This window comes from Mauremys reevesii, linkage group 26, assembly GCF_016161935.1.
Source record: "Mauremys reevesii isolate NIE-2019 linkage group 26, ASM1616193v1, whole genome shotgun sequence".
Lineage (NCBI taxonomy): Eukaryota > Metazoa > Chordata > Testudines > Geoemydidae > Mauremys > Mauremys reevesii.
The window spans coordinates 13,464,616-13,492,038 of record NC_052648.1 but is presented as its reverse complement, the minus strand read 5'-3'; the positions used below and the strand labels follow the sequence as shown (position 1 = coordinate 13,492,038).

Below are 27,423 nucleotides of genomic sequence, written 5' to 3'. Positions count from 1 at the left end.
GGACTCTCACCAGGGTGCTAGCGGAGAGGGACTGGATGGAGGCCTGAGCCTCAGCTATATCCTTCATCATGTGTGCGGAGGCCTTCACAGAGCACTCCAGAAAACTTTAGGTAGGCACCCCGGCCTGCGGTGTCGCTTGGAAAAGAGCACAGGGTGCAACAGCCAAGGATATGTCCTTTTCCAAAACAAGAAAAGCACTTAAGCATGCCCATCACTGAGTGGCATAGAAGCAGCAAAGGCGGGGCATGTCTTAACCCTGGGGCTTTAGCTTCTGCTGTAACAGCTCAACTTCAAAGGGGGCTCTAAGCCATCTAGCTACCTAGGAATTTTTTTTTAAACATTGGTAAAGCCAATGGGTAAATAAAAAGGGCTGACTACCTAATAACTGCACTAACCAGTCACCAGCAACTAACTGCAGTAGGATCATCAGGCACTGCAGGCATTCTGTCTCACATATAGGCAGTAAGAAGGAACTGAAAGTCAGATGGCCCTACTCTGTGTGGGGATGGAGGGACACAAGGACAGTGAGGGTGCAAGGTGGCCCTAGAAGACACTGCTTCCCAGAAAATCTGATCTCACGCCATGGGAACCACGTTGGTAGATACTCGAAGAAGATCTTTTATTTTGTTAAAAGCCAGGAAATTGAGAGTTACAGCTTCCCCAGCAGTCTGAGTATGACCAGCTCAGTAGGGTTTGTCATTATGGACTCAAACAAGAATGTCACATGCTATTAGGTAAATCCAGTACTAGAGTAGAAATGAGGTGCAATCCCTTTCATTCAAGAAGAGGGATAGTTTAGCCTGTTGCATTATGGGCTGTATTAATCCCACAAAACTAACTTTTGGAGGGTCAGTGCCCCAGGAAGTGGATTATTCTGTTATTACCAAATAGGAACAGGAAAGATAGTCCACCTGCCTCTAGAAGTTACTGCTTGGTGGTGGTGAAATAGGTTTACCAGCTCCCTGACCAAAAGAAGGGGCCAGATCATAGATGTCTCTGTAACTTGAACTCTTTAAACTGTGCTTTGAGAACTTCAGTAACTCAGCCAGAGGTTAGAGATCTATCACAGGAGTGGGTGGGTGAGGTTCTGTGGCTTGCAATGTGCAAGGAGGTCAGACTAGATGATCACGATGGTCACTTCTGACCTTAAAGTCTTTGAGTCTATCATAAGCCCAGGTTGTTAGGGAATGATCACATGACTTCAGGGAGGGTGGGGAGAGGACGGGGGCTAAATAAGTTCAGATAAAGTTCACAGATGTCCAAAGCTCGTTATATCCCTCTCCCCTGCCCAGTGTCTGACTTTCTACTTTGGGTTTGTCTTCACTGCAGTAGCAGCTCAAGGTATAACTCAAGTGTTGTTCCTAAATGGACTCCCAGAAGTTTGTAGCTCAGGAGAAGTGGTAGGGGAATGACACTTCAGGTGCTGCTGATGCTGGAGCAAATAATGCAGTGGGGATACAGCTATTCTGTGCTGCAGATCCAATCACTCTGTGCCGCTTGAGTGTTATTTTGCAGTGTGGCCACTCTCCCTCGAGCAAGGCTAACTGGAGAAGGTAACTCAAGTGTAGCTAACTCAAGCTAACTTTGCAGTAAAGACATAGCCTTGGATTGCCAGCTCTTTGATGTAGGGAACTGTCCATGACTCTGTGTTTGTGTAGTACTGAGCACACTGGGGCCCTGTTCTTGGCTGGTCCCTAGGTCCTTCTGCAATAAACATTAATAATAAATAATAATAATAATATAATATAAATTGCATGGATGTTTCTCTCGATTAGAAATTTGCTCTTTTGGGAGTTTGTCAATTGACCCTATACTGCAGCCACCAGCAAGTGAAGGTCTTTGCATGTTAAAAGAACAAGTTAAAAATTACTTAACCAAGTTAGATGTCATCAAGTCACCAGGGCCTGATGAAATACACCCTAGAATACTCAAGGCTGACTGAGGAGATAGCTGAGCCATTAGCAATTATCTTTGAGAAGTCATGGAAGATGGGAGAGATTCCAGAAGACTGGAAAAGGGCACATATCTATAAAAAGGGAAATAAGGACAACCTGGGGAATTACAGACCAGTCAGCTTAACTTCTGTACCCGGAAAGATAATGGAGCAAATAATGAAGCTATCAATTTGCAAACACCTAGAAGATAATAAGGTGATAAGTAACAGTCAGCATGGATTTGTCAGGAACAAATCGTGTCAAACCAACCTACTAGCTTTCTTTGACAGGGTAACAAGCCTAGTGGAAAGGGGGGAAGCGGTAGACGTGGTATATCTTGACTTTAGTAAAGCTTTTGATACTGTCTCGCATGACCATCTCATAAACAAACTAGGAAAATGCTACCTAGATGGAGCTACTATAAGGTGAGTGCAAAACTGGTTGGAAAACTGTTTCCAGAGAGTAGTGATCACTGGTTCACAGTCGAGCTGGAAGGGCATATCAAGTGGAGTCCCGCAGGGATCAGTTCTGGGTCAGGTTCTGTTCAGTATCTTCATCAGTGATTTAGATAATGGCATAGAGAGTACGCTTATAAAGTTTGTGAATGATTCTAAGCTGGGAGGGGTTGCAAGTGCTTTGGAGGGTAGGATTAAAATTCAGAATGATCTGGACAAACTGGAGAAATGGTCTGAAGTAAATAGGATGAAATTCTATAAGGATAAATGCAAAGGACTCCACTTAGGAAGGAACAATCAGTTGCACACATACAAAATGGGCAATGACTGCCTAGGCAGGAGCACTGCAGAAAGGGATCTGGGGGTTAGAGTGGACCACGGCGCAAGCGCTGGGAGGGAGTGGGGAGAAGCAGGATGCGGCGGCACGCTCATGGAGGAGGTGAGCTGGAGCAAGGAGGTGGGGCAGGGCCACAGAGAGCTGCCAGTGGGTGCTGAGCACCCACCAATTTTTTTTCCGTCGGTGCTCCAGCCCCGGAGCACCCACAGAGTCGGTGTCTATGCTCAACAGTGTAACACTTGCAAAAAAAAAAAGCAAACATCATTCTAGGATGTATTAGCAGGAGTATTGTAAGCAAGATATGAGAGTAATTCTTCGGCTCTACTCCCTGCTGATTAGACCTCAACTAGAGTTTTGTGTCCAGTTCTGGGCACCACATTTCAGGAAAGATGTGGCCAAATTGGAGAAAGTCCAGAGAAGAGCAACCAAAATGATTAAAGGTCTAGAAAACATGACCTGTGAGGGAAGATTGAAAAAAATTGGGATTGTTTAGTCTGGAAAAGAGAAGACTGAGAGGGGACATGATAAGTTTTCAAGTACATAAAAGATTGTTACAAGGAGGAGGGAGAAAAATTGTTGTTCTTAACCTCTGAGGATAGGACAAAAAGCAATGGGCTTAAATTCCAGCAATGGAGGTTTAGATTGGACATTGGTCCTGCCATAATTGCAGGGGACTGGACTAGATGACCTCTCGAGGTCCCTTCCAGTCCTATGATTCTACGTTCCGTATTAATGCTGTTTAATAACTCAAGTTAACATGTCTGGTTGCAGGCCTCCTTCTAGGGAAAATGGGTGAGCGCGGAACTCCTTTAGTCAACGTGTGCCAGTGTCTGAATGAAGCAGTTATGAAGATTGTCTCAATGGCGGTTTGGTAAGTAAACCTGATTAACTCAATTTGGATGTTTTCATATCTCCCAGTTAAGCCCTGTTGCAGTTATATTGCTACAAAAAATAAAAGTTCAGGAACTGTAAGTTCAGGATGTTAAAATATTCCCTCTTCTGCAGTCAACATTTTTGTTTCAAGCTTAACTAAAGAGTTGAGGCTACTGGTTCTCTGTAGTAAGAAGAGCCTCACAGTTACATTAGCTAGGAAAAAATAAGAATTAATTCTCATAGTTTAGGATATAAAAAGGGTAATAAGCTTGGGCCAAGAGGAGCTCTCAGACTTTCAGGTCAGAAGGGACCATCGTGATCATCTAGTCTGACCTGCTGCACATCACAGGCCACAGAACCTCATCCACCCACTCCTGAAATAGATCCCTAACCTCTGGCTGATACTGAAGTCCTCAGAGCACGATTTAAAGCAGGGGTAGGCAACCTATGGCACAGGTGCCGAAGGCGGCACGCGAGCTGATTTTCAGTGGCACTCACGCTGCCCAGGTCCTGGCCACTGGTCCTGGGGGCTCTGCATTTTAATTTAATTTTAAATGAAGCTTCTTAAACATTTAAAAAACTTTATTTACTTTACATACAACAATAGTTCAGTTATATATTATAGACTTATAGAAAGAGACCTTCTAAAAACGTTAAAATGTATTACTGGCACGCGAAACCTTAAATTAGAGTGAATAAATTAAGACTCGGCACATCACTTCTGAAAGGTTGCTGACCCCTGATTTAAAGACAAAGTTACAGAGAATCCACCATTTATACTAGTTTTAACCTGCAAGTGACCCGTGCCCCATGCTGCAGAAGAAGGCAAAAAATCTCCAGGGTCTCTGCCAATCTGATGGGAGAGAAAATTCCTTCATGACCCCAGATATGGTGATCAGTTAAACCTTGAGCATGTGGGCAAGATCCACCAGCCAGACACCTGGGAAAGAATTCTCTGTAGTAACTCAGAGCCCTCCCCATCTAGTGTCCCGTCTCACCACATGGTATAACATTGTGCAGCCGGTTGGATTCATAACGTGGAATTTTACACCTTCCTCTGGTTTATGCAGCATTTGGCCACACCTGGAGACACTCTAGCACAGTAGTGGGCAGCCTGCGGCCCGTGGGCCACACGCGGCCCGTCAGGGTAATTGCTGGCAGGCCGCCAGACAGTTTGTTTACATTTGCTCAGCTTCCCGCAGCTCCTATTGGCCGCGGTTCGCTGTTCCTGGCCAATGGGAGCTGTGGGAAGCAGTGGCCAGCATGTCCCTGAAGCCCACACCGCTTCCTGCAGCTCCCATTGGCTGGGAATGGTGAACCGCAGCCACTGGCACGCAGGCGGCCGTGCAAACGTAAACAAAGTGTCTGGCGGCCCACCAGCGATTACCCTGATGGGCCGCGTGTGGCCCGCAGGCCGCACGTTGCCCTCCTCTGCTCTAGCAGGATGGGATGGTCTTTTCTGTTATGACATTTGCCATGTTCCTATCCCAATGAGCGATGTTTTACTATTCTTATTGCAGGTACTTCCCATTTGGCATTGTGTTTCTCATTGCTGGGAAGATTTTGGAAATGGAGGATCCGGCTGTGATTGGAAAGAAATTGGGACTCTACGCCATAACGGTGGTGACAGGGCTAGTCATCCATGGACTTATCCTCTTGCCTTTGCTTTTTGCACTCATAACCAGGAAAAACCCCTTTGCTTTCATCCGGGGAATACTGCAAGCCCTGCTGATCGCCCTTGCGACATCATCCAGGTATGACAAAGGGTCTGGTCGTCATTCGTCACAGACATTCCATTATTCCAGCCGAGAGAGAAGCTGGTTTCACTATTCAGGTCTAGGCTGTGTATAAATGTTTTCATCCTTGGTTTAGCACAAGGGTTTCCTGAGTAATGTACCAATCACTGGTCCCTCATGTGCTATTCTTGCAAGGGAAATACCTTAGCAAACTCCTTTCAGCTATTTGAACTATGGGAGAGTTAAGCTACTTCTCCATTGTTTAAACCCCCTGCCCCCCCCCCCAAAACAGTCTTTTGAATGAAGCTACAGAAAAACAAACAGGCAAAAGTTTGAAACTTGAGATGTGGCTCAGGCTTAGTTCTCAACGAAAACTAGAGCCGCTGCCAGGTTTGAGCAGCGTGGGGGAGAATAACTCAGTGTGGCAAGAAATTAAAAGGAAGCCCGGCCCTTTCTGCACGTTGAGTCAGTTCTAAGGATTTTTAGAACCACCCTAGAACCGCAGTGTTATCTATCCCTTGCCTAATGATTTCTAACATTGTTCGCTTTTTTGACGGCTGCTGCACATTGAGTGGATGTTTTCAGAGAACTAGCCACGACTCCAAGATCTTTCTTGAGGGGTAACAGCTAATTTAGACCCCATCATTGTATATGTATAGTTGGGATTATGGTTTCCAATGTACATTACTTTGCATTAATCAACATTGAACTTCATCTGCCATTTTGTTGTCACCTGGTTTGGTGAGATCCCTTTGTGACTCTTCGCAGTCAGCTTTTGTGTTGTCTGCAAACTTTGCCAACTGACTGTTCACCCCAGTTGAGACAGAGAGTTCTGACACTTTCCTTCCACCATTGTTTAAGAGGGAGGTGGCAGCTCATGTACAGAATTTTCACTTCGCTTTATGAGCAGATGTGGTGACCTTGTGCCTCCAGCAGCCTTCTTATTAACTGCCTCAGTGACACCAACGGCAATGGAAATGGTTATTTCTTTGCTATGCAGCTCAGCAACCCTGCCCATCACCCTGAAATGTCTTCTGGAAAACAATGGGATAGACAGACGGGTGGCACGATTCGTTCTCCCTGTTGGCGCAACCATTAATATGGATGGGACTGCACTGTACGAGGCAGTCGCTGCAATCTTTATTGCTCAGGTCAACGAGTACGATTTGGACTTGGGACAAATTATAACTATCAGGTAAATACATTTCTTCCTTTATTTACACTAAATCTGTTCTCGTTCTTCCCTGTCCAGATCTAAGGACAGCGTATCATAACAGCTACCAACGTTCCCACTCAGCGTTGGTCATTCTATTACATCTTTAAGGTAGACATGGTTGGACAGTAGTGCATCATAAGCATAGACGCGTCTGGTTACTTCTTTACCTGTTGCAGTGCCTCTGCAGTCCTGTATACTCGAAGGGTATGTCACCACTACAGATCCTAGAGCAGCATAGCCAGGGCATAGCCGCCCCCCCACCCCTGTGCAGATGCAGCCTGCACCAACAGGAGTTTCTCTACTGGTGTACAAACACTGTGCGAGGAAGCTGTGTCTATACTAGGGGTTTCGTTGGCATAGCCGTGTTTTCACACCCCTGAACACCATAGTTATGTCAACCGAAATGTTAAGTATCGATCAGGCGTAAAGCAGTACAATTCCCCTAGCCTGGGTGCAGTTATATTGGTAGAGAAGTGCTTATACTGGTACAGCCTATTCCCATTCAGGGAGGGAATAAGCCAGGCTGGTAAAAGGCACCTCTGTACCTGTATCACTGTGTCCAAGTTGGGGGCTGTACAAGTAGAACTATTTCAGTTTAAAAAAAAAAAAATCACACCCCTAATCAGGACAGTTACACAGAACCACTCTTGTGCATAGACCAGGCCTATGTTTTCATTCAAAAACCTCCTAAACGGACCCAGTGCTATCTCGTCAGTCTGCAGCCAGCCTGACAGTTCCCTGGAGAATGCCGTGAACTACCCCAGCCGTCTCAATGAAACTGATGATCGTTTTTAAGTATTATCATTAACTATTTCACACTGATCAATTTAGCAGAAACACATACGGCCAATGTGCTCATCCTATAATCCCAAACCACACTTTGCCAGTGGCTAAAAGCCCCAAAGAGTCCCTACCTAGCTGCCAAAACCTGCCGTTCTCCTCTGAAAACGTACACAGCACAGGTGTGAATTGCCAATGCAAACTTCTGTACCATGTTTACATCGGGACAATTCAGGGCAGAGTAAAATAAACTGAATTTATAGTGAGAGAAACATAAGGAACCCTGTGCTGACTGGATTAGTCGTTATATTTCAGTTAATAATAACCTCTGTGCAACCTTAGCTCTGCCCCTTGTGAGTGTGTTAGTGAAGAGTGTTTATTTAAGGCTCATTCACTATTCTTCTGCAGGACCCTGCCTCATTCAGTGCGAAGGACGAATAGTCCTCAGGGAATGAGCCTGCTGTGGGATATTTCTACTTGCCCTCCCTCACGCCCTGAACTGCGGCAGTGAAATGGGAAACTGCCCCTTGATTCCCACTCCAGGGTCCAGCCCAGGGCACCCACCCTCAGGCTTTCAACTCCCCAGCTGTTGCCTCTCCTGGGGGGAGACCCGCGTCTCCCCTTTCTGGCCAGGGTATTTCCAGGCTGCAGTTCCCTGCCGTTACTGTGTATTGCCCAGCACAGACAGGTCGCCCAAGGACACCTGCTTCAGAGACAGCTAACTGGGGTAACTGCTCCAGTTTACGCACCACCCAGTTCTTTCCATGGAAGCCCACTTGATTCTTAAGGTGAAAAGCACCACAGAGACCAGAAGCATCACACAACGGCCAAATTGCAGAGAACATAATTTTGTCCTTTCTTTTGAGGCCTGCCTACGGCTCAGCACTCAAGTATCTGAGCACCTCACAAACATTCACAAATTCATCCGAACAGCCCTGTGAGGTGTGGAGTGGGACAAAGTTCCTCCTCTGCCATGGTGGGTTCTGCGCTTTCTGGCGGATATTCTCACCTCTGAGGTTTTCGGCAGTCCTCAGTCTGGCTCCTTTTGTTAGTGGCACAAACCTGCCGTTCACTCAGCTTACCTCATCACTGGCCAGCATGGGGAAGAGGAGGAGAACAATCCCCTGCAGTCTCTGCTGGCCCACCTAATGGGTCGGGGGACAGGCCAGAGACCTTCCCCTCTGGTGGGACCCACAGTCCAGATCAACTCCTCTTATATCAAATGGGGGGATGGGGGGAACCTGGGCCTGCCCTCTACTCTGGGTTCCAGCCCAGGGCCCTGTGGATCGCAGCTGTCTAGAGTGTCTCCTGTAACAGCTGCATGACGGCTACAACTCCCTGGGCTACTTCCCCATGGCCTCCTCCCAACACCTTCTTTGTCCTCACCACCGACCTGCCGCCTGATGTCTGATAACCCTTGTACTTCTCAGTCCTCCAGCAGTTCGCCTACTCACTCAGCTTCTTGCATGCCTCTTGCTCCCAGCTCCTCACGCGCCCCTCACTGACTGCAGGGAGGTCCTTTTAAACCAGGTGCCCTGATTAGCCTGCCTGTCTTAATGGATTCTAGCAGCTTCTTAATTGGCTCCAGGTGTCCTAATTAGCCTGCCTGCCTTAATTGGTTCCAGTAAATTCCTGATTGTTCTGGAACTGCCCATTACCTTACCCAGGGGAAAGGGACCTGCTTAACCTGAGGCTAATATATCTGCCTTCCATCACGCTCCTGTAGCCATCTGGCCTGACCCTGTCACAGGAGCTATTACTCTATATACAGAGGGTAATTCTGAGTGCAGCGGCCCTGTGGGGACACCAGGAGTCTCAAGCTGGGCCCTCAGAAACTGGGGAACACACAATTAGAACCGTCTTTGAACATTTTTGGCCAACGTCCCTCAGGCTGTCTGTGGCAGAGCAAGGGCTAGAACTCAGTTCTCTTGTGTCTCCGCCCACAAGAACATCCTTCTGCCACGTGCAGAATGTTGCCACCTTTGCTACACGCCATCTAGCTACTGCTGTGAAAGACACACCGAACTCATTCACTCCAGGCCCGCCTCATTCGCTGCCCCAGCAGTACAGTAAGTGAGGTTAGACGCTTCTGGAAAAGATTTCAGAGCTCACTCTAGCTAGCAACGGACAACCTGAGAAACATGACAGCAAGAGAAGAGGTTTCTGTTTTATTTACAAGGGGGGTTCACAATCAGCCTTATAATGAGACCATGGTTGCAACCTTAACTGTACAGAGGCTGCCACCTCTCCATAATTACATATCCTTCTGGTCCACAACTGCAGGCCTCTACTGCTTCAGCTGAAGCTAAAGTGCAGTCACCTATGGGTGGACAGATGGACACACACTCTCTGTCTCGCTCGCTTTCTCACTGCCACTGAAGTCAATAGCAAGAAATTCCTGTTGACTTCAGTGAAAGCAGGACTGGGCCTAAAGCTATTTGCCACAAAAATCTGTATTAAAACGTTGATTACAAGCAATCTTCTTCCAATCTGGCCTGCACGTACATTTTCAAGGAGCCTTTGCTAGATGGAATGTTTGCAGGGGTCGGAACAAGCCCCTAGGTGCACAGAAACATCAGACGTATGTTGAAATATTTCTGTATTCTACAATGGTGGCTCACTGGTTGAGACAGGCAGATAAGTCGGGGGCTGGGGGGGCACACTGAGGCTTAATACGGAGGGGCTTATGAGTGAGTGTTCCCCAGCTAGCCCCCAGCGCTCGCCAGGGCGATGTGAAAGCCCAGGAGGGGGTGAGGCTACGTGATGAATGCGCCCACCGACCTTTCATTGGAAGAGTTGACGTTTACTTTGCCATACAGTCAAAACCATTAAGAGCCTTCCAAGTGACAAAGGTGCTGTGGCCTTTCTGTTTCTGCAGCATAACAGCGACAGCAGCAAGCATAGGTGCAGCGGGAATCCCCCAATCAGGACTCGTTACAATGGTCATTGTACTAACCTCTGTTGGCCTTCCCACTGATGACATCACACTGATCATTGCAGTTGACTGGGCTTTGTAAGTATTTTTTTTCCATATCCTATGTTGTTGTTTTTAGTGTTCAGGACAGTGACCCCTGAGTATTCTGACCATACAAATGTAACTACGGTGGTTCTAACAGACGTGACTGGAGTCTAAGGGGATACAGAACAAGGCATGGAGCCAGGAACTGTGCATTGTAGTCTTGTCTCTGCCACGGACTTCTTGGGACACCCTGAGGAAATCGCTGAAGCACAATTTTCTTAAGTGGCTAGTGATATGGGGCCAACATTTTTGGATGCCCAGCTTGGGCCTGATTTTAGAAGTTCCACGGGCTTTGATAGGAATTGTGGGTGTTCTGTCCTGAGGAAAGTCAGGCACCAGGCTCAGTGCCCAGTTTTGAAAATGTGGCCTATGTATCTCTTTGATGATGGGCTTGTTTGATGATGGGCTTGTTTTCCAGACCTTTCCTAGAGCCTCAAATAGAACTAAGAGGAATTCTTCCTTCCTAAAACATTCTGACCCATGTAGGTACATTCTCAGGTGGTTGAGAACATGCCAGATTCTCTCCTTCCTAGTGTGGGGACAGGAACGAGGGAAAGAAAATTCCTTGGTTTGAGTGGAAGGGACAAAACTAGGAGGAGACCAGAGCATGAACTTGTTGCTGTGGATCATCAGCTGGGCAGGGCTGCTAGTTCCCTTATTAACCAGAAATACCTCCTGGAGGTCAGAGCAGGACAAGGGTATGAAGGAGGAGTCACTTAGCTTTTGAATACCAAGTTAAAACTGCAAAGGGCCACCAGAAACCTGATGGTGGGAGTGAAGGGAGGAAAAAGACTATCCTAAGAAATGCGGACACTAGGCCCATAAGCGACTAAGAGCAGAGGCGTGAACTTTTAGGGAACTAGGTGCTAACCCCTCAGTAAACTGTGCGGGTAAGAAATGCTCACTGAAATTTTGGCTCTCCTAGCTGAGGTCCCCCTACCATTACACCATGCCAAGGATGGACCGTCCTGGTAGCACACAAAGGAGGTTCTCATGAGATTGAGGCACTGTCTGAGTCATCCTGGCAGAGGTGCTCCGTTCTGTTACTGACCATACATACAGAGGCACCCAGAGCTCCCAGGTCTGGATGTCTCACCAGCCCTTTCTGCAGAATGTCTAGGCAGGTAGAGGGAGGGTGTTGGGCCCATCTGGACAATCTCAGCTCACCGAGCTACGTCTTTCACTGCCATGCTGGGATGTGAGGAAGAGAGGACCCTAGGGAGAGCTGCCTTTTTTAGTTCCTTCACATAAAAGGTAGCAGGAGAAACCAGACAGAAGTTCCCACAGACTAGCAACCCATCGTGAGCAATAGCCTACAGTGCTAGGTGTTCCTGTAGCTAGTAATACCAGCAGCTGTGGTGCCGCTGGCACATCGCCTTTCCTTTCGAAGGGAACAGGTCCATGGTACGAGTCCCCTGCTGGCCAGTTAAGTCAAAAACGTCCTCCTGTAGAGACAGCTAATGGAACACTTGTGACCTGCAAGCCAGCCTACCTGGCCGTTTAGGTGGTTTGTGTTGTACAGGGTTTTCCTCAACAGCAGATTCTTTTCCACCCAGTTGAACAGACGTGTGCTTTCCTGGAGCAGTATTGGGTTCAGATAACCACACACAACGCAGCAGTGCCTATCAGCACATTTCCCCCTGTATGTCTTGCAGAGCTCTAGGAGCCCTGGTCTGAGTGCCCTGGTCTGGGGACGTTTACACCAAAGCTCTTTCCCCTCCTAACCGCTGCCCTGTAGCCCTAGGATGGCCGTGTGTATGGCCTAGCCCAGCCCAGCCCGTGTATCGGTTGCAATGCAGAGTCCCGAGTCAGTGCAGAGTTATGCTCTCTCTCCACCTGTGCCGGCTCTGCCACCAACACAGATAACGTCACATCTTGGGCAACCTTCACTGGGGCCTCCGGATTGGTGGAAGGCCCTCGACTGAAGCTATGGCCATATGACTGTCACAGGGTGTTATGGTTCTGGGCTGCAATCCAGAGCAGTGAGGTGTTGTGCCACCACTTGCCCTGCAACCATGGGTGCCTTATAGCCTGGTCTCCCAGCCGCTGTAGCTCCCAGCCTGGGCTGCTCACAGCCAGCCTACCAGCATGCGGGTCACACGCTTAGTGTGTGTGCGCTGCACAGCCCTGGGCCAGCAGCTCTGACCCCAGCAGCCTGTCTGCAGCCCCACCGCCCACTCTGGCTTCCGCCAGCTTGGTTACAACCAGCAGGGTGACCCCAACTCACCTCCAGTGCAGGATCTTCCCCAACCTGTGTGTCCTGAAATGGCCAGCCCTCTGCTGGACAGCTCAGAGAAACAATAAGGTTCATTTGATCCTCTAAAGACACAAAAACACATCACAGCTTATTAACTTAACTGGTAAATACACCCTCCCCTTTTAACACTGCACTGAGCTGGCTTATAGTAAAATAAAACAAATTCATTAACAATAAGACATAGGTTAAGTGACGCTCAGTAAAAGGAATGAAGTCAGAAAGGGTTACAAGCAAATAAAAGCAAAACCACACATCTAAAAGTCTAAAACTTAATCTAGCAAGACACAAGCTTGTTCAAGATGGTTGCTCTCACTCGTTCTTCTTCCCAGCCATGACTGACTTTCCGTCAGCCAGGACCATCCACAAAAGCACAAGGTTCTGGCTTCCCTTGTCTTCTTAGGTGAAAGACCTTTGCCTAAGCAGGTTTCTCATGTGTATTCGGGTCCCCCCACATTGAAGGACCCATCTTTCTCAGCTTGCAGGAACTCTGGCCTCTTGTGCCTGTCTAGTGACAGATGCCATGGAGTCCCATCCTCCCCTCTTCCTATGAGGTTTCCATTCCCCTGTATGATTTCTATGTAAAAGGGGCTTCCACTGTTTGACTCTACCATGCTTCATTTGCACAGGTCATTAGCTGTGACATTCCCTCCTATCTGGGAAGACAACCCAGCCTGATATCAATAATACACACATTTCATAATGACATTAATCACCAGTGTCACAACTTTCAGAGAAGGCCTCACTCTAAACATGTGTATAATACAGTAATGCAGCATACAGTCAGTTCCTTCAGTTGCTTATCACTTGAGGTTCATCCCCCCTCCCCTGCCTTTATAGACCAGCCCACCTTTGAAATGGATTCTGAAAAGTAAAACCCAGACCAAGCTTCACTCTCCTGCCTGGTGTAGATGCCACTCTGTCTTTTCTCCCACTTGTTAGTGTGAGGAGTCTGTTTACTGCTTCTATGGAAAGTGCGGTTAACACACATTCCTTTGTTTAGGACAGACCTGTTTAACAGCTCCCCATGACACACCTGGTTTGAACCATTATCATCCCAGCATATGTCCTTAACTCTTCATACCCATCAGGTACACACATCACACAAGAATATTAATGACCAGTGAGTTGTTCGTTTTCAAATGATACCTCACAAGGTACATTTTGTACAAAGATCATGACAATAATGTGTAGCTTGTGACTATGGGGGGTGTCGTGTCACAATAACAAAGTCTGAGCACAAAACTCTGCTGCCCAGAAGGGAGAGGACAAACCGCAGTGGGCACAGTGGGGTTGCCAAGCTGAGGTCTCTGACGGATCCAGCTTCCCAAGCGTCTCTTCCAACAGAAAGATCCTGCTTTGCCTCTAGTATGTACGGATCAGTTCACGTCAGGGGCAATGGCGAGTTCTATGGGCCTGTGGTGCCTGGGCACCAGGAATATTCCTGGCCCAGGGCCCAGCTCCAGCAATGTTTGAGGCCGGGTCTCTCCCTCGGCCCCAACTTCCGCCCCCGGGAGCTCCCCCGATGCATCCCCCAGGCCATTTAAAACAGCCCCGGGCCCCCGCCCACCACCGGCAGCGCAGCGGAGCTGAGCAGCTTCCTGCTTGCTCGGGCCACGTGGCTGCTGGCCCCTCCCTGCGGCCCCTGGGCCGGGTGAGTGTCCATGCACGCTGCTCCCGCCCCAAGCGCCCCTGTGGCCAATGGGAAACTGTGGGGGCAGTGCCTGGGGGTAGCAGCACGTGGAGGCCCCCCCACCCCGGCCCAGCCTGCCTAGGAGCTCCAGGTAAGTGCCACATCCCCCTCCCAGAACCTGCACCCCCCACCCCTTTCCGACACCCCCCTCCTATCCCCAAACTCCCTCCCAGAACCTCCACCCCCAGCCCACACACTCCCTCCTGCTCCCAAACTCCCACCCAGAGTCAGCAACCCCTCCCACCACATCCCCACCCATCCCCAAACTCACTCCCAGAGGCTGCACCTCTCACCCCCTCCTGCACCTCCACCCCCTGCCCCAGCCCGGAGCCTGCACCGAACACTCAAACTCCATCCCAGAGCCTGCACCCCAGACCCCCTCCCCCCCCACAACTCCCTCTCAGAGCCCAACATCTCACCCCTTTCTGCACTCAAACTCCCTCCCAGAGCCTGCACCCTGCACCCCTCCTGCACCACAATCCTCTGCCCCAGCCCAGGGCCTGCACCCCAGACCTCCTCCCCCGACCCAAACTCCCTCCCAGAGCCTTAGGCAGGTGGGGGCGGAGTTTGGGGGGGGGCTCTGGGCGTTCTGGGCACCACCTAAATTTCTACAGACTTGCCGCCCCTGTCTTCTTGTCATTTACCATTAGGCTCAGTGATTCGAATACAGCAGAGTCTCTGGCACTGCCTGTGTAAGTCTCCCAATTAACTATAATAACTTAATAAAAAAACCTGGGCATCATTGTAAGACAGCTCACCGAAGATCTCTGCTCAGTGTGAAGCTTTCAGTTTGATAGGGATGACCTACAGCCATTGTTTAACCTCGCATCCACCTCCAAGCAAACAGGCAGCTGTCCTCCACAGAGTGGAGAATTATTCGGAGAACGACTGGTTTTTACCTTACAGTAACTGATTCTTCCAGATGTTTTGTCCACATGGATTCCACAGTCTGCCCTCCTTCCCATTACTAGAGTGACTCTGGCATTCTGTATTGGCAAAGCACCCGAGGGACTGCTGGACCTGCTTTATGCCCTTAGCTGGGGATGAGAGAGGATATCAGCCCCCATGGACGCTGCTGGACAAAAGAATCTGATCTCATGCACATGTGCAGCAAGATTAGAAACCACACGGACAATCACTTGAAGAGGAATGGGACTGCATATGTTAGAGAGGAAACAAATAAGAGGAGACATGACAGAGATATAGAGAGGGCCGAAATTATGCTTATTCTTAGGTTTTAAGTACAGAAGGGACCACTATGGTCACGGTCTGATTGCCTGCACAACTCAAGCCATAGATTTTCACTCAGTCATTTCTGCTTCAAGTCCAAAAACCTGTGGGTGAATTAGAACATCTCTGTTGGAGTATTTAAATCAAGACTGATGACTAAGTGATGGAGAAACCACCATATCCCTTGATAAGCTGTTCCTATGGTAAATTACACTCAAAATTTAAAGGTAGCCATCCTGCAGCAAAAAAACTTCAGGATCAGACTTCAAAGAGAAACTGCTGAGCTTCAGTTCATCTGCAAATTTGACACCATCAGCTCAGGATTAAACACAGACTGTGAATGGCTTGCCAACTACAAAAGCAGTTTCTCCTCCCTTGGTGTTCACACCTCAACTGCTAGCAGAAGGCCTCACCCTCCCTGACTGAACTAACCTCTTTATCTCCAGCCTGATTCTTGCCTGCATATTTATACCTGCCTCTGGAAATTTCCACTACATGCGTCTGACGAAGTGGGTATTCACCCACGAAAGCTCATGCTCCAACACGTCTGTTAGTCTATCAGGTGCCACAGGACTCTTTGCTGCTTTTACAGATCCAGACTAACACAGCTACCCCGCTGATACTTGACAAAATGCACACAGGTGTTTAATGCAGTTTAACTAATACACTTGAAATTCACACCTTTAGTTAATGCAGCTCAATTTTCCTGAGTGTCCCTATGTAAACAAGATTTCAGTTATCCTCTCCTTGTTCAAGTATGTACAGACCATGACCAGGTCATCTCCTAGAGCTTGTCTACACTGGCAATTTGCAGCACTGCAACTTTCTCGCTTAGGGGTGTGAAAAAACACACCCCTGAGTGCAGCAGGTTTCAGCACTGTGAAGTACCAGTGTAAACAGTGCCCCAGCGCTGCAAGCCATGCTCCCAGTGCTGGTAGCTACACCCCTCAATGAGGTGGTTTTTTTAAAGCACTGGGAGAGCTCTCTCCTAGCGCTCTGCCGAGCCACGTTAAAGCATTGCCAATGTAGACTAGCTCTAAGCCTCCTCTAAGATAGGCATTCTTGAAAATCTCGAGGTATCATTAGAGAAGGTTTTGGGAAAAAAATGATAAATTAAACAGCAATAAGTCACCAGAACCAGATGGTATTCACCCAAGTATAGCAAATGTGAAATTGCAGAACTACTAACTGTCATCTGTAACCTATAATTTAAATCAGCTTCTGTACCAGATGACTGGAGGATAGCTCATGTGATGCCAATTTTTAAAAAGGGCTCCAGCGGTGATCCCAGCAAGTACAGGCCTGTAAGCCTCACTTCAGTACCGGGCAAACTAGTTGAAACTATAATAAAGAACAATATTGTCAAACATAGAGGTGAACATAATTTGTTGAGGAAAAGTCAACATGATTTTAGTAAAGGGCAATCATGCCTCACCAATCTACTAGAATTCTTGAGGGGATCAACAAGTATGTGGACATGGGGGAGCCAGTGGATACAGTGTATTTAGATTTTCAGAAAGCCTTTGACAAGGTCCCTCACCAAAGGCTCTTACACAGAGTAAGCTGCCATGGGATAAGAGGGAAGGTTCTCTCATGGATTGGTAACTGGTTAAAAGACAGGAAACAAACGGTAGGAATAAAGGGTCAGTTTTCAGAATGGAGAGAGAGAAATAGTGGGATCCCCCAGGGGTCTGTACTGGGCCCAGTTCTATTCAACATATTTATAAATGATCTGGAAAAAGGGGTTAACAGTGAGGTGGCACAATCTGCAGATGATACAAAATTACTAAAGATAGTTAAGACCCAGTCAGACTGCGAAGAGCTACAAAAGGATCTCACAAAACTGGGTGTCTGGGCAACCAAATGGCAGATGAAATTCAATGTTGATAAATGCAAAGTGATGCACATTGGAAAACATAATCCCGACTATACATATAACATGATGGGGTCTCAATTAGCTGTTACCCCTCAGGAAAGATCTTGGAGTCACTGTGGAGAGTTTTCTGAAAACATCCACTCAGTGTGCAGCAGCCATAGGTGCTGACTCCCTGGGTGCTCTGGGTCTGGAGCACCCACGGGGAAAAATTGGTGGGTGCTCTGAACCCACCGGCAGCTCCTCGCCCTCCCCCCCAGCTCACCTCCGCCTCCACCTCCTCCCCTGAGCGCGCCGCATCCCGCTTCTCCCCTCTCCTTCCCAGCGCTTGCCACCGCGAAACAGTGGGGAGGAGCAGGAACGTGGCGTGCTCCGGGGAGGAGCTGGGGAAGAGGCAGGGCTGGGGTAGGGATTTGGGGAAAGGGTCCAATAGGGGCAAGGAGGAAGCAGAGTTGGGGCGGGGACTTTGGGGAAGGGGTTGGAATGGGGGCAGGAGGGAGAGGGGCAGGGGCGGGCTCGAGCACCCACCGGTTTTGGGAAAAGTTGGCGCCTATGGCAGCAGCAGTCAAAAAGGTGAACAGAATGCTGGGAATCATTAAGAAAGGGATAGATAATAGGCACAGAAAAATATCATGTTGCTTCTATAAATCCATGGTACGTCCACACCTTGAATACTGTGTGCAGATGTGATCGCCCCCATCTCAAAAAAGATATATTGGACTTGGAAAAGGTTCAGAAAAGGGCAACAAAAATGATGAGGGGTATGGAACAGCTGCCATATGAGGAGAGATTAATAAGACTGGGACTTTTCAGCTTGGAAAAGAGACAGCTAAGGGGAGATATGATGGAGGTCTATAAAATCATAACAGGTGTAGAGAAAGTAGATAAGGACGTGTTGTTTACTACTTCTCATAACACAAGAACTAGAGGTCACCAAATGAAATTAATAGGCAGGCTTAAAATAAATAAAAGGAAGCATTTCTTCACACAACGCACAGTCAACCTGTGGAACTCCTTGCCAGAGGATGTTGTGAAGGCCAAGACCACAAGAGGGTTAAAAAAAGAACTAGATGAATTCATGGAGGACAGGTCCATCAATGGCTATTAGCCAGGATGGGCTAGGGAATGGTTTCCCTGGCCTCTATTTGCCAGAAGCTGGGAATGAGCGACAGACAGGTGATGGATCACTCGGTGATTCCCTGTTCTGTTCATTCTCTCTGGGGCACCTGGCACTGGCCACTGTCAGAAGACAGGATACTGGGCTAGATGGACCTTTGGTCTGACCCAGTAGGGCCATTTTTATGTTCTTATCTCTTCCTTAGGCCATGTCTACACTAAAAAATTATGTCAACTTAAGTTACATTGGCATACAGCAGCCTCGGTTATCACATCGCTTGTACTTGTGCGCACTATGCTCCTTGTGTCGGCACACACCTCCTCACCAGGAGCGCTGCTATTGATGCAGAGTGCAGGGCACCGTGGCTCAGTAGCCCACTGTGCAACTTGCCACCGCGCGACACAGGATGTTTTGGGAAGTTTTTGCAATGCCGCATGAAGCAGAAACGAGTTGCACAGGTGTGACTGGGAGCATGGGGTCAACTTCCCATAATGAAGTGTTCTCCATCCCATAATTTCATCTGCATCCCGTAATATTTCACACCTCTTCAAAATCCCCATAAACCCATGTGTCCCTCCTGCACAGCTCTGCATTATTGTCATGAGCGTTGCAAGCACAGGGCGCCTAATCTTGCAGTATTTCCAAGAGGAGATGTGGGGAACATGACATTTCCTTGAAGGCTAGATTGCTGTGGGACATAGAAACAATTCAAGGTTGTTGATGGCATTCACAGAGCAGCTGCAGATGGTGGAGCACCACTTCTCGGCCTGAGAAACAAGCACTGACTGGTGGAATCGCATTGTCATGCAGGTCTGGGTTGACGAGTCGTAGCTGCAGAATTTTTGGATGCACAAAGCCACATTCCTGGATCTGTGCGCCAAACTTGCCCCAGTCCGCCAGCGCAGGGACACCAAAATGAGAGCTGCATCGACAGTGGAGAAGTGAGTGGCGCTTGCACTGTGGAAATCTGCAATGCCAAATTGCTACCGGTCGGTGGGAAATCATTTTGGAGTTGGAAAATGCACCATGGAGGCCACTGTCATGCAAGTGTGTAAGGCCACTACGCACCTCCTGCTATGCAGGACTCTGGGCAATATGCAGGACACAGTGGATGGTTCTGCAGCAATAGGCTTCCTGAACTTTGGAGGGTCAATAGATGGCACACACATCCCTATTCTAACACCAGACCACCTTGCCACAGAGTACATTACCGTAATGCAAGTGCTGGTGGATAACCAGAGATGCTTTACTGACATCAATGTGGGCAGGACAGGGAAGGTGCATGCTGCAGGCATCTTTAAGAACACAGGACTGTTCAAAAAGCTGCATGCAGGGACTTTTTTCCCGACCCACAGATTACCATTGGGAATGTTGAAATGCCAGTATCACTATTCTGTTGAAATCACAATATCCTGGGAGACCCAGCCTACCCCTTGCTCCCATGGTTCATGAATCCATACACTGGCCATCTTGACAGCACCAAGGAATGCTTCAAATATCAGCCCAGCAGGTGCAGAACAACAGTTGAATGAGCCTTTGGTTGTTTGAAGGGTCACTGGCGTTGTTTACTTACGTTGGACCTCAGTGAAAAAAAATATCCCGATGGTGTTAGCTGCCTGCTGTGTCCTGCATCTCATCTGTGAATCAAAGGGGGAAAGTTTCCACCGGGGTGGAGGTGGAGCTGCTGTCTGCTGAATTTGAACAGCCAGACACAAGGGCAGGGCCAGATTAACTTTTTGTGGGCCTGGTGCCAAACACATTTCTGGGCCCCCATTGGGGAAATAGGGCATGTGATGTGGGGGGGGGCGGTCTGCAGAGTGAGGGGCCGGTTGGGGGCAATGAGACGCAGCGCAGCAGGATGGCCCCACTCAGCCCAGCACAAAGACACGGTTCACAAACCAACAACTGCTAAACGCACACTGGCTCGCCCAGCCCTGCGCTGCCAGCGTGCCCCTTCCACACTGCCCCCTGCCCTTATGCCAGCGCCCCCTCACCCAGAGACTTCCCCCACAGATCCCTATGCCCAGAGACCCCTCCCGCTGACCTCCCACCACCACGGCACAGCACCCTGCACACCATACCCCTGCCCAGCTCCCCCACCCACAGATCCCCTCCTGTCCAGCCCCCCCTTCACAATCCCACCATCACAGCTGTACAGCGCCCCATATTCCTGGGGGAATTCTGCATCAAATTCTGTGCATAATATTTTAAAAGTCTGAACTTTTTTTAATAAATAAATGTGGAAGCTCCACCATGGCAGTGGGGAGCACAGGCCACTGGCTGCCTGGAGGTGGGAGATCACCCTGCAGCCTCCCCCACCCCCCTGGGACAGGGACTCGGCAGTGAGGCTGAACCTGCCCCAGAAACACCCTGGGGCCCTGCCCCTTTTGTGCCAGGCACCCCAGATGTGGGCAGGGAGGCTCAGCCCAGCGGCAAGATCCAAGTGCAGGGGGATTTAGTGTGGGGGGATCCAGAGGGGGGTAGGAGGGTTCTGTGGGGGGCAGTCTGGGTGCAGGCAGCTCAGTGGGGGATCTGGATGCACAGGGAGGTGCCAGGTGCAGGGGCACTGGGAGTCTGCAGGGGGCCCAAGTGAAAGTGGTTGGAGCTCAGCAGGGTGGGGGAGGCTGGGTGCAGGGGAGGTGGGGTTGTTATTGCTGCATAGGAACTTTTCAGGGGGAATAAGGCAAACACCACATTTATTGGTAATATAAGTATCAATCAACACTGTATCATATGCATATGATATATTACACTCATGCACACACACACACACTCTCACTCACTCACTCCGTCTTCTTGTTACCACCAACTAGTTGCTCCCCTTAACTGCACTGGCCAGGTGAGTTAGATGGGGGAGGGATGGAGCTGGGCTTCTGCCAATCCGGATCGATGCTCCGATGTTTGACGAGACCCGGGGTCCTCTGCAAGACACCTCACATTTATAGCAGCTTCCCTCTCGTGCAAATCTAGGCCAGATTCAAAATCTGTGTCTGTGTCCGTTGGTCCTTTGTGTGTTGTCCTACTGCTGTTCAAAGTGGGTGTTTCCAAAAGAAGGTGCTGGCTTCTAACCCTCCCTCCCCTAGGCCGTCAGTGTGTCTGCTCTTCTCTAGTCAGCCCACTTGACAAGTCTGATTGTCCTTGGGTCTGGCTCCCAGCCCCTCTCCAAGGGCTGCAGCTGTCTGGAGGTGCTGCCTTCCATGCCCTCCTCAGTCCCACCTCATTCATTCAACAGGGCAATTGATTAAGGTGTGTGTGGGGGGAATCTTATTCTATTAGCAAAAAGACATTTTTCTTCTACTTTCAGTATCCTTAGGGGCTATAACATTATACCAAGGCTTAATGCAAAGTTTTCTTTAAGTTTTTCTACATGGGGATCTGATACAAAGTCCCTATATCAAAGGACTTGATACAAAGTTGTATGAAAATAGCTTAATACAGGGTTATATGAAGAAGCATGATACAAAGTCATATGAAAGTTATGTGAAGATGCTTAATACAGAGATTTATCTACAGGGTTCATTTGGGTGGGGGTCTAGGTGTAGGTGGCTGGGGCTCAGTGGGGAGGCTCATCGGAGTGGTACAGATGCAGGGGAGGTGGGGCTTGTCAGGGTGAGGGGGTGATGGGCCTATTTAACAGGGGAGCCCCAGCTGCTGGCAAGAGGATCTGCATGCTGGGCCCCCGTTTCCCCTATCCCAGGAATCGGCAACTTTCGGCATGCGGCCCACCACAGTAAGCCCCCTGGCAGGCTGGGCCGATTTATTTACCTGCTGCGTCTGCAGGTTCGGCCGATTGCGGCTCCCACTGTCCGCGGTTCGCCGCTCCAGGCCAACGGGGCTGCGAGAAGCTGTGGCCAGCACATCCCTTGGCCTGTGCCGCTTCCTGCAGCCCCCCATTGGCCTGGAGCAGCGAACCGTGGCCAGTGGGAGCCGCGATTGGCTGAACCTGTGGACATGGCAGGTAAACAAACTGGCCCACAGGGGGCTTACGTGGCGTGCCGCAGGTTGCCGATCTCTGCCCTATCCCCTTCTCTTCCCCATCCCATGCCCCTTCCCCACGACTCCATCTCCTCCCCATCCCACCCCCTTCCTTCCCCCCTGCCTCTGTGCCCCTGCCCTGCCTGCCCCACCACTGGCACTCACTGTGGTACAAGATGAAGGATGGTTCCCAGCACACAGATGGGAGCTCAACCAGCACTAGGACCCAGAGGGTCGTGTCCAGCTGCAAAGTCCAGGGAGCTGAGCAGCACCTTTTTTCAGCCGGGCTGTGCAGATCGCTCCACTCCCCCCCGCAGACCACACCCCCGCCTCACCTCTGCCTCCTCTCCCCCGCCCTCCTGCCGGTGAACAGCTGATCGGCAGCAGGGAGGGGGAGGGGGGACAGAGCAGGCTGTGAGAAGAGGCAGGGGAGGGGGAGCCTGGCTGCCCTACTGCAGCAGGAGCCTCAGTGCCAGCAGCACCAAGCTTCTGCTCCCCGCAGGAGAGAGCGGGCGGCGGCGAAGCGTGGGGCTGGCTGGGCCCCCCTGGAGCGTGGGCCCGGCCCCGTGGTAAACCCACTACTGCCCAAGGGCTAGTAGAAGGGATCAGCACAGAGCCATGGAGACTTTAATGGTGAGCCAGGCCAGTGGGTGCTGCTGCAGTGTACTCGACCTGGCCTTGCTCGTTGCAGCCCGGTACGATTCTTGTGGTGACTGTGTGCGCACAGAAATATAACACTGCAGTGCACCTCGGAGTATAGTCCTGAGCGAGGTTACGGTTTCTGTGACAAAACCAAGTAACAGGAAATTGGTGCTGGTCAGACCTGCTCAGCACCAGGCAGCACATGTTGTGAACTAATAAAGATGAATTTTGTTCCAAAAATGGATTTTTATTCTGTAACAAGAACCAGGCAATTACAAAACCCCCTTTGAAACTTCGGAAGAGAACTCACGAGGGGCAAGAACATCTCAGGTTCACATACACCAGCCATGGCTTTCACAGGTCAGGCTGCGTGTCCCTCGGGGTGGAGTGGCAGGGGCAGTGCAGTGACCTACGTTCCCTGTAAGCTGCGCGGACGTGCAGCAGCCGACTTAGCACCGCGCAGGCGCTTAGGGGACCCGGCCGGGGACCTGTTGCGGCCCCTGCCTAGCCCAGCCCCCAATCCCTCCCCCGGCCCCAACTCACCCTGTGGCCTGGACCTGCCACAGCTGGAGTGGCCCAGACCCAGCTGTGGCCCTCCCCGGTCCAGACCTGCTGGGGCCAGGGGAGGGTCACCTGTTCTGCAGCCCCAGCCCTAGAACTCCTGCAGCAGGGACAGGTGCCTCTCCCACCCCAGCCACTGCTGCAGGGAGAGAGTGCTGGGGGGGGGGGAGTCCTCTCTCCCCACCATAGCCCCAGAACACCCTCCTACACCCCAAATCCTTGATCCCCAGCCCCACCCGAGCCTGCACCCAAGCCTCTGCCCCAGCCTTCAGCCCCCTCCCACAGGAACCCTTCAGCCCCACCCCCACCAGATGAATTTTATGTGCACCTCCATATTGGTACACACAAAATTCATTCTGCACATGGGTGGCAAAAATTAAAGGGAACACTGGCAGCAACCCCTGATGCCGTGTGGAATATTGAGGGGGGTGAAGGGAGGCGATATTGAGTTCTCCATGGGCTGCAGAGGAAGGCGAGCACAGGATTCTTATACCTGCAGGTTACCAGAGTCAGTGCAGCATCTGTTTGCTACCTGAGAAGCCCCATTATGTCCTAGTGCATCTCCCTCTCCTTTTCCTGCTTGGACTCCCGGGCCTTTCTCCTCTCAACTTTCCCCTCTCCGTGCTGTCTGAAACGGTCACTCTCCAGGCCCTGGTCTCATTCTCTAATGCAGCACAGGCTTGCATGATCTCATGGAACATGCCAGCCCGACTCCTCTTCTTTCTCCTCCTCCTCTGGCTCAGGCTTTCCGTGGGTGTGGAGCAGGAGACCCTGACGGCCCCAATGGCAGCAGCTGCAGATACAACACAGAGAGGTACCATTGTTAGTGTAGTCAGGGTGGAAATCAAAACTTAGGATACAGTAACTCCTCACTTAACGTTGTAGTTCTGTTCCTGAAAAATGCAACTTTAAGTGAAACGATGTTAAACGAATCCAATTTTCCCTTAAAATTTCATGTAAATGCAGGGGGTTAGGTTCCAAGGAACTTTTTTGGGGGCTGACAAAAGGCATTATATACTGTACAGTACTGTGCTTGGGAAGTGCCCCTGGCTTACCTCACACAGGCACAGCCCGCTGCAGGCAAGGACGCTAGGAAGCACCTTCGCAGCAGCAGTAGCAGCAGCTTCCCCGGAGAAGAACAGGTGCTGCCTTTGCTGGGGGATGCTCCAAGCCTGACTTTTCCTGTCCCCACTCCACTCCAGGCCCATCTCTTCCCACCTCCACTCCACCTCCTCTCCTGAGCATGCCGCAGCCTCGCTCACCCCTCCCAAAAAAAGTCCTAAGAGCCACCAAACAGCTGTTTGGTGGTGGGGAAAGCACTGGGAGGGAGGGGGAGGAGGCGGAGATGATGAACTTGTGCAACGCTCCTTTGGAAAGTCGCTGCTCTTCCACAGAATCTTACAAGCAGTGGACAGAGCAGGCAGCCAAACGACGTTATAAGGGAGCATTGCATAACTTTAAACGAGCATGTTCCCTAATTGAGCAGCGATGTAACTTTGAAACAAAGTTAAGCGGGAGGACGTTAAGTGAGGAGTTACTGTACTGAACTCACTTCCCTTGCTCCCTAAATGTTGTAAGCAGAACATTCTCACAGCTGCTTGGGCTTGACAGAGCACAGCCCCAGTCACAGCACCTGCCATTGCGAATATGGCCCTTGGGGGGAGGAGGTAGGGGAAATGAGGGGGGAATAGCTCACAAGCAAGAGTATATGTGTATGGGGCAATGAGACTGAATACTAGCACTGCTTTCCACAGGCAGGGGAGATTTTAGCTGGTATCTCACTCCTGAAGGTAACAGAGGCAAAGAGCACAGCTGCTATTTGCATCCTGATGCCACCCAGGCCCTTCTTTAAAAAGAGAAGAAGGAGAAGCTGCAGAACTACAGGCCAGTCAGCCTCACCTCGGTCCCTGGAAAAATCATGGAGCAGGTCCTCAAGGAGACCACTTTGAAGCACTTGGAGGAGAGGAAGGTGATCAGGAACAGTCAGCATGGATTCACCAAGGACAATTCATGCCTGACCACCCTGATTGCCTTCTATGATGAGATAACTGGCTCTATGGATATGGGGAAAGCGGTGGATGTGATATATCTTGACTTTAGCAAAGCTTTTGATACGGTCTCCCACAGTATTCTTGCCAGCAAGTTAAAGTAGTATGGATTGGATGAATGGACTATAAGGTGGATAGAAAGCTGGCTAGATGGTCGGGCTCAACGGGTAGTGATCAATGGCTCGATGTTTAGTTGGCAGCCGGTATCAAGCGGAGTGCCCCAGGGATTGGTCCTGGGGCTGGTTTTGTTCAACATCTTTATTAATGATCTGGATGATGGGATTAATTGCACCCTCAGCAAGTTTGCAGATGGCACTAAGCTGGGGGGGAGAGGTAGATATGCTGGAGGGTAGGGATAGGGTCCAGAGTGACCTAGACAAATTGCTAGCCTGCGCTCTGTAATGGTTGTCTGCTGAAGTAATTGCTAAGTGGCGAGGTAAAGTGTCCTACCGCAGCAGAAAAAAGAAGGCAGCGCTTCCCAGAAGCCTTCGGTAGAGGATTGCAGAGTACCTCCATCAAAGTGTCACTGAGATCTCTCCAAAGGATTCAGGGCACATAAACTGCTCCATGTGGCCCCTCTCTTGGTTGTTTCACTACCTCTTCTAGCACAAGTAAAAAAAATAAATTAACAGATATGTCCTGCTACTTGGGGGTTCCATCCCTGGATTTTCAAAGAAAATGGCGTATTTACCAGCGGTTCTTTTCCTTGCATCAGGCTTCCCTGAGCTGGACTGTTGGGACTGGCTGGTGGAGTCAAAAACATGTCCTGGCTCACTGGGCAGCTAGATCCCCTGGTCACCATATTCCTCCTCCACACTGTTCACGGCAGGGGTCTGTGACTTGGGATCCTTGAAAGTATCCACATGGCTCTCGGAGGTCATGGTGAGGTCTCCACCAAGGATGGCAGGCAGCTCTTTGTAAAAGTGGCAGGTCTGCAGCTCCGCACCGTATCGGTTGTTGCACTCTCTTGCCTTCTGGTATGCCTGCCCCAGCTCACTGGCTTTCAGGAGGCACTGCCGCTAGTCCCTCTTGTAGCTCTTCTCCTGCTGGCCCTGAGCAATCTGCTCTTAATGTCCACATTTCTCTGACTGGAGTGGAGCTGGGATTGCAGAGCCTCTTCTCCCCACAGGCTTGGGAGATCCGATACCTCCAGGCAGGAGCACACCTGCAGCATGTAGACAGGGCATGGTCAGCTGGGCAGTTACACTCAACAGTGGAGAGAGGCTAGGTGTGCTTGGCAAGCCAGGCAATCAGGAAAAGGAATTTCAAAAGTGTGTGGGGTTTTTAAAAGGAGGGGCAGCTTCTTGTGAATTCGCTGCCTACGGGTCATGTGGACAACGGCAACCAGAGCAGTCTTGTGAGGCATTGCAGGACAGCTCCTGGAGGCCAAGAACAGTTTATGTAAGTAACGTAGTGTCTACACTGATACTGCATCGACCTAACTACATCCACCCTGAATCTGTGCTGCTTGGGGAGGTGGTGCTATTCAGTTGGTGTAGTACGGCAGTTACATCAGTAAAAACAAAATTTAAGTGTAGACACATCCGTAGGGAGGTCTACATAAACTGTCTTGTCGATGTAACCGTGCAGTGTAGACCAGGCCTTAGTTTGAAAGATTTCTGCTCCTAAATTCTTTAATGGGAATTGCACTCCTAAAAATCCCTGAGGCATTGTAAGGAG

General features: G+C 49.9%; 1 protein-coding gene across 1 annotated transcript in view; it reads left to right on the top strand.

The window, feature by feature from the left end:
• The window catches only part of LOC120391721 (excitatory amino acid transporter 5-like), an 84,739-nt gene that overhangs the window by 55,548 nt on the left and 1,768 nt on the right, over positions 1-27,423 (top strand). Inside the window, exons 6-9 of the mRNA XM_039515741.1 lie at positions 3,498-3,597; positions 5,120-5,353; positions 6,336-6,530; positions 10,210-10,344. Coding sequence (XP_039371675.1) covers positions 3,498-3,597; positions 5,120-5,353; positions 6,336-6,530; positions 10,210-10,344 — 664 coding nt within the window. The remainder of the gene's footprint in view (positions 1-3,497; positions 3,598-5,119; positions 5,354-6,335; positions 6,531-10,209; positions 10,345-27,423) is intronic.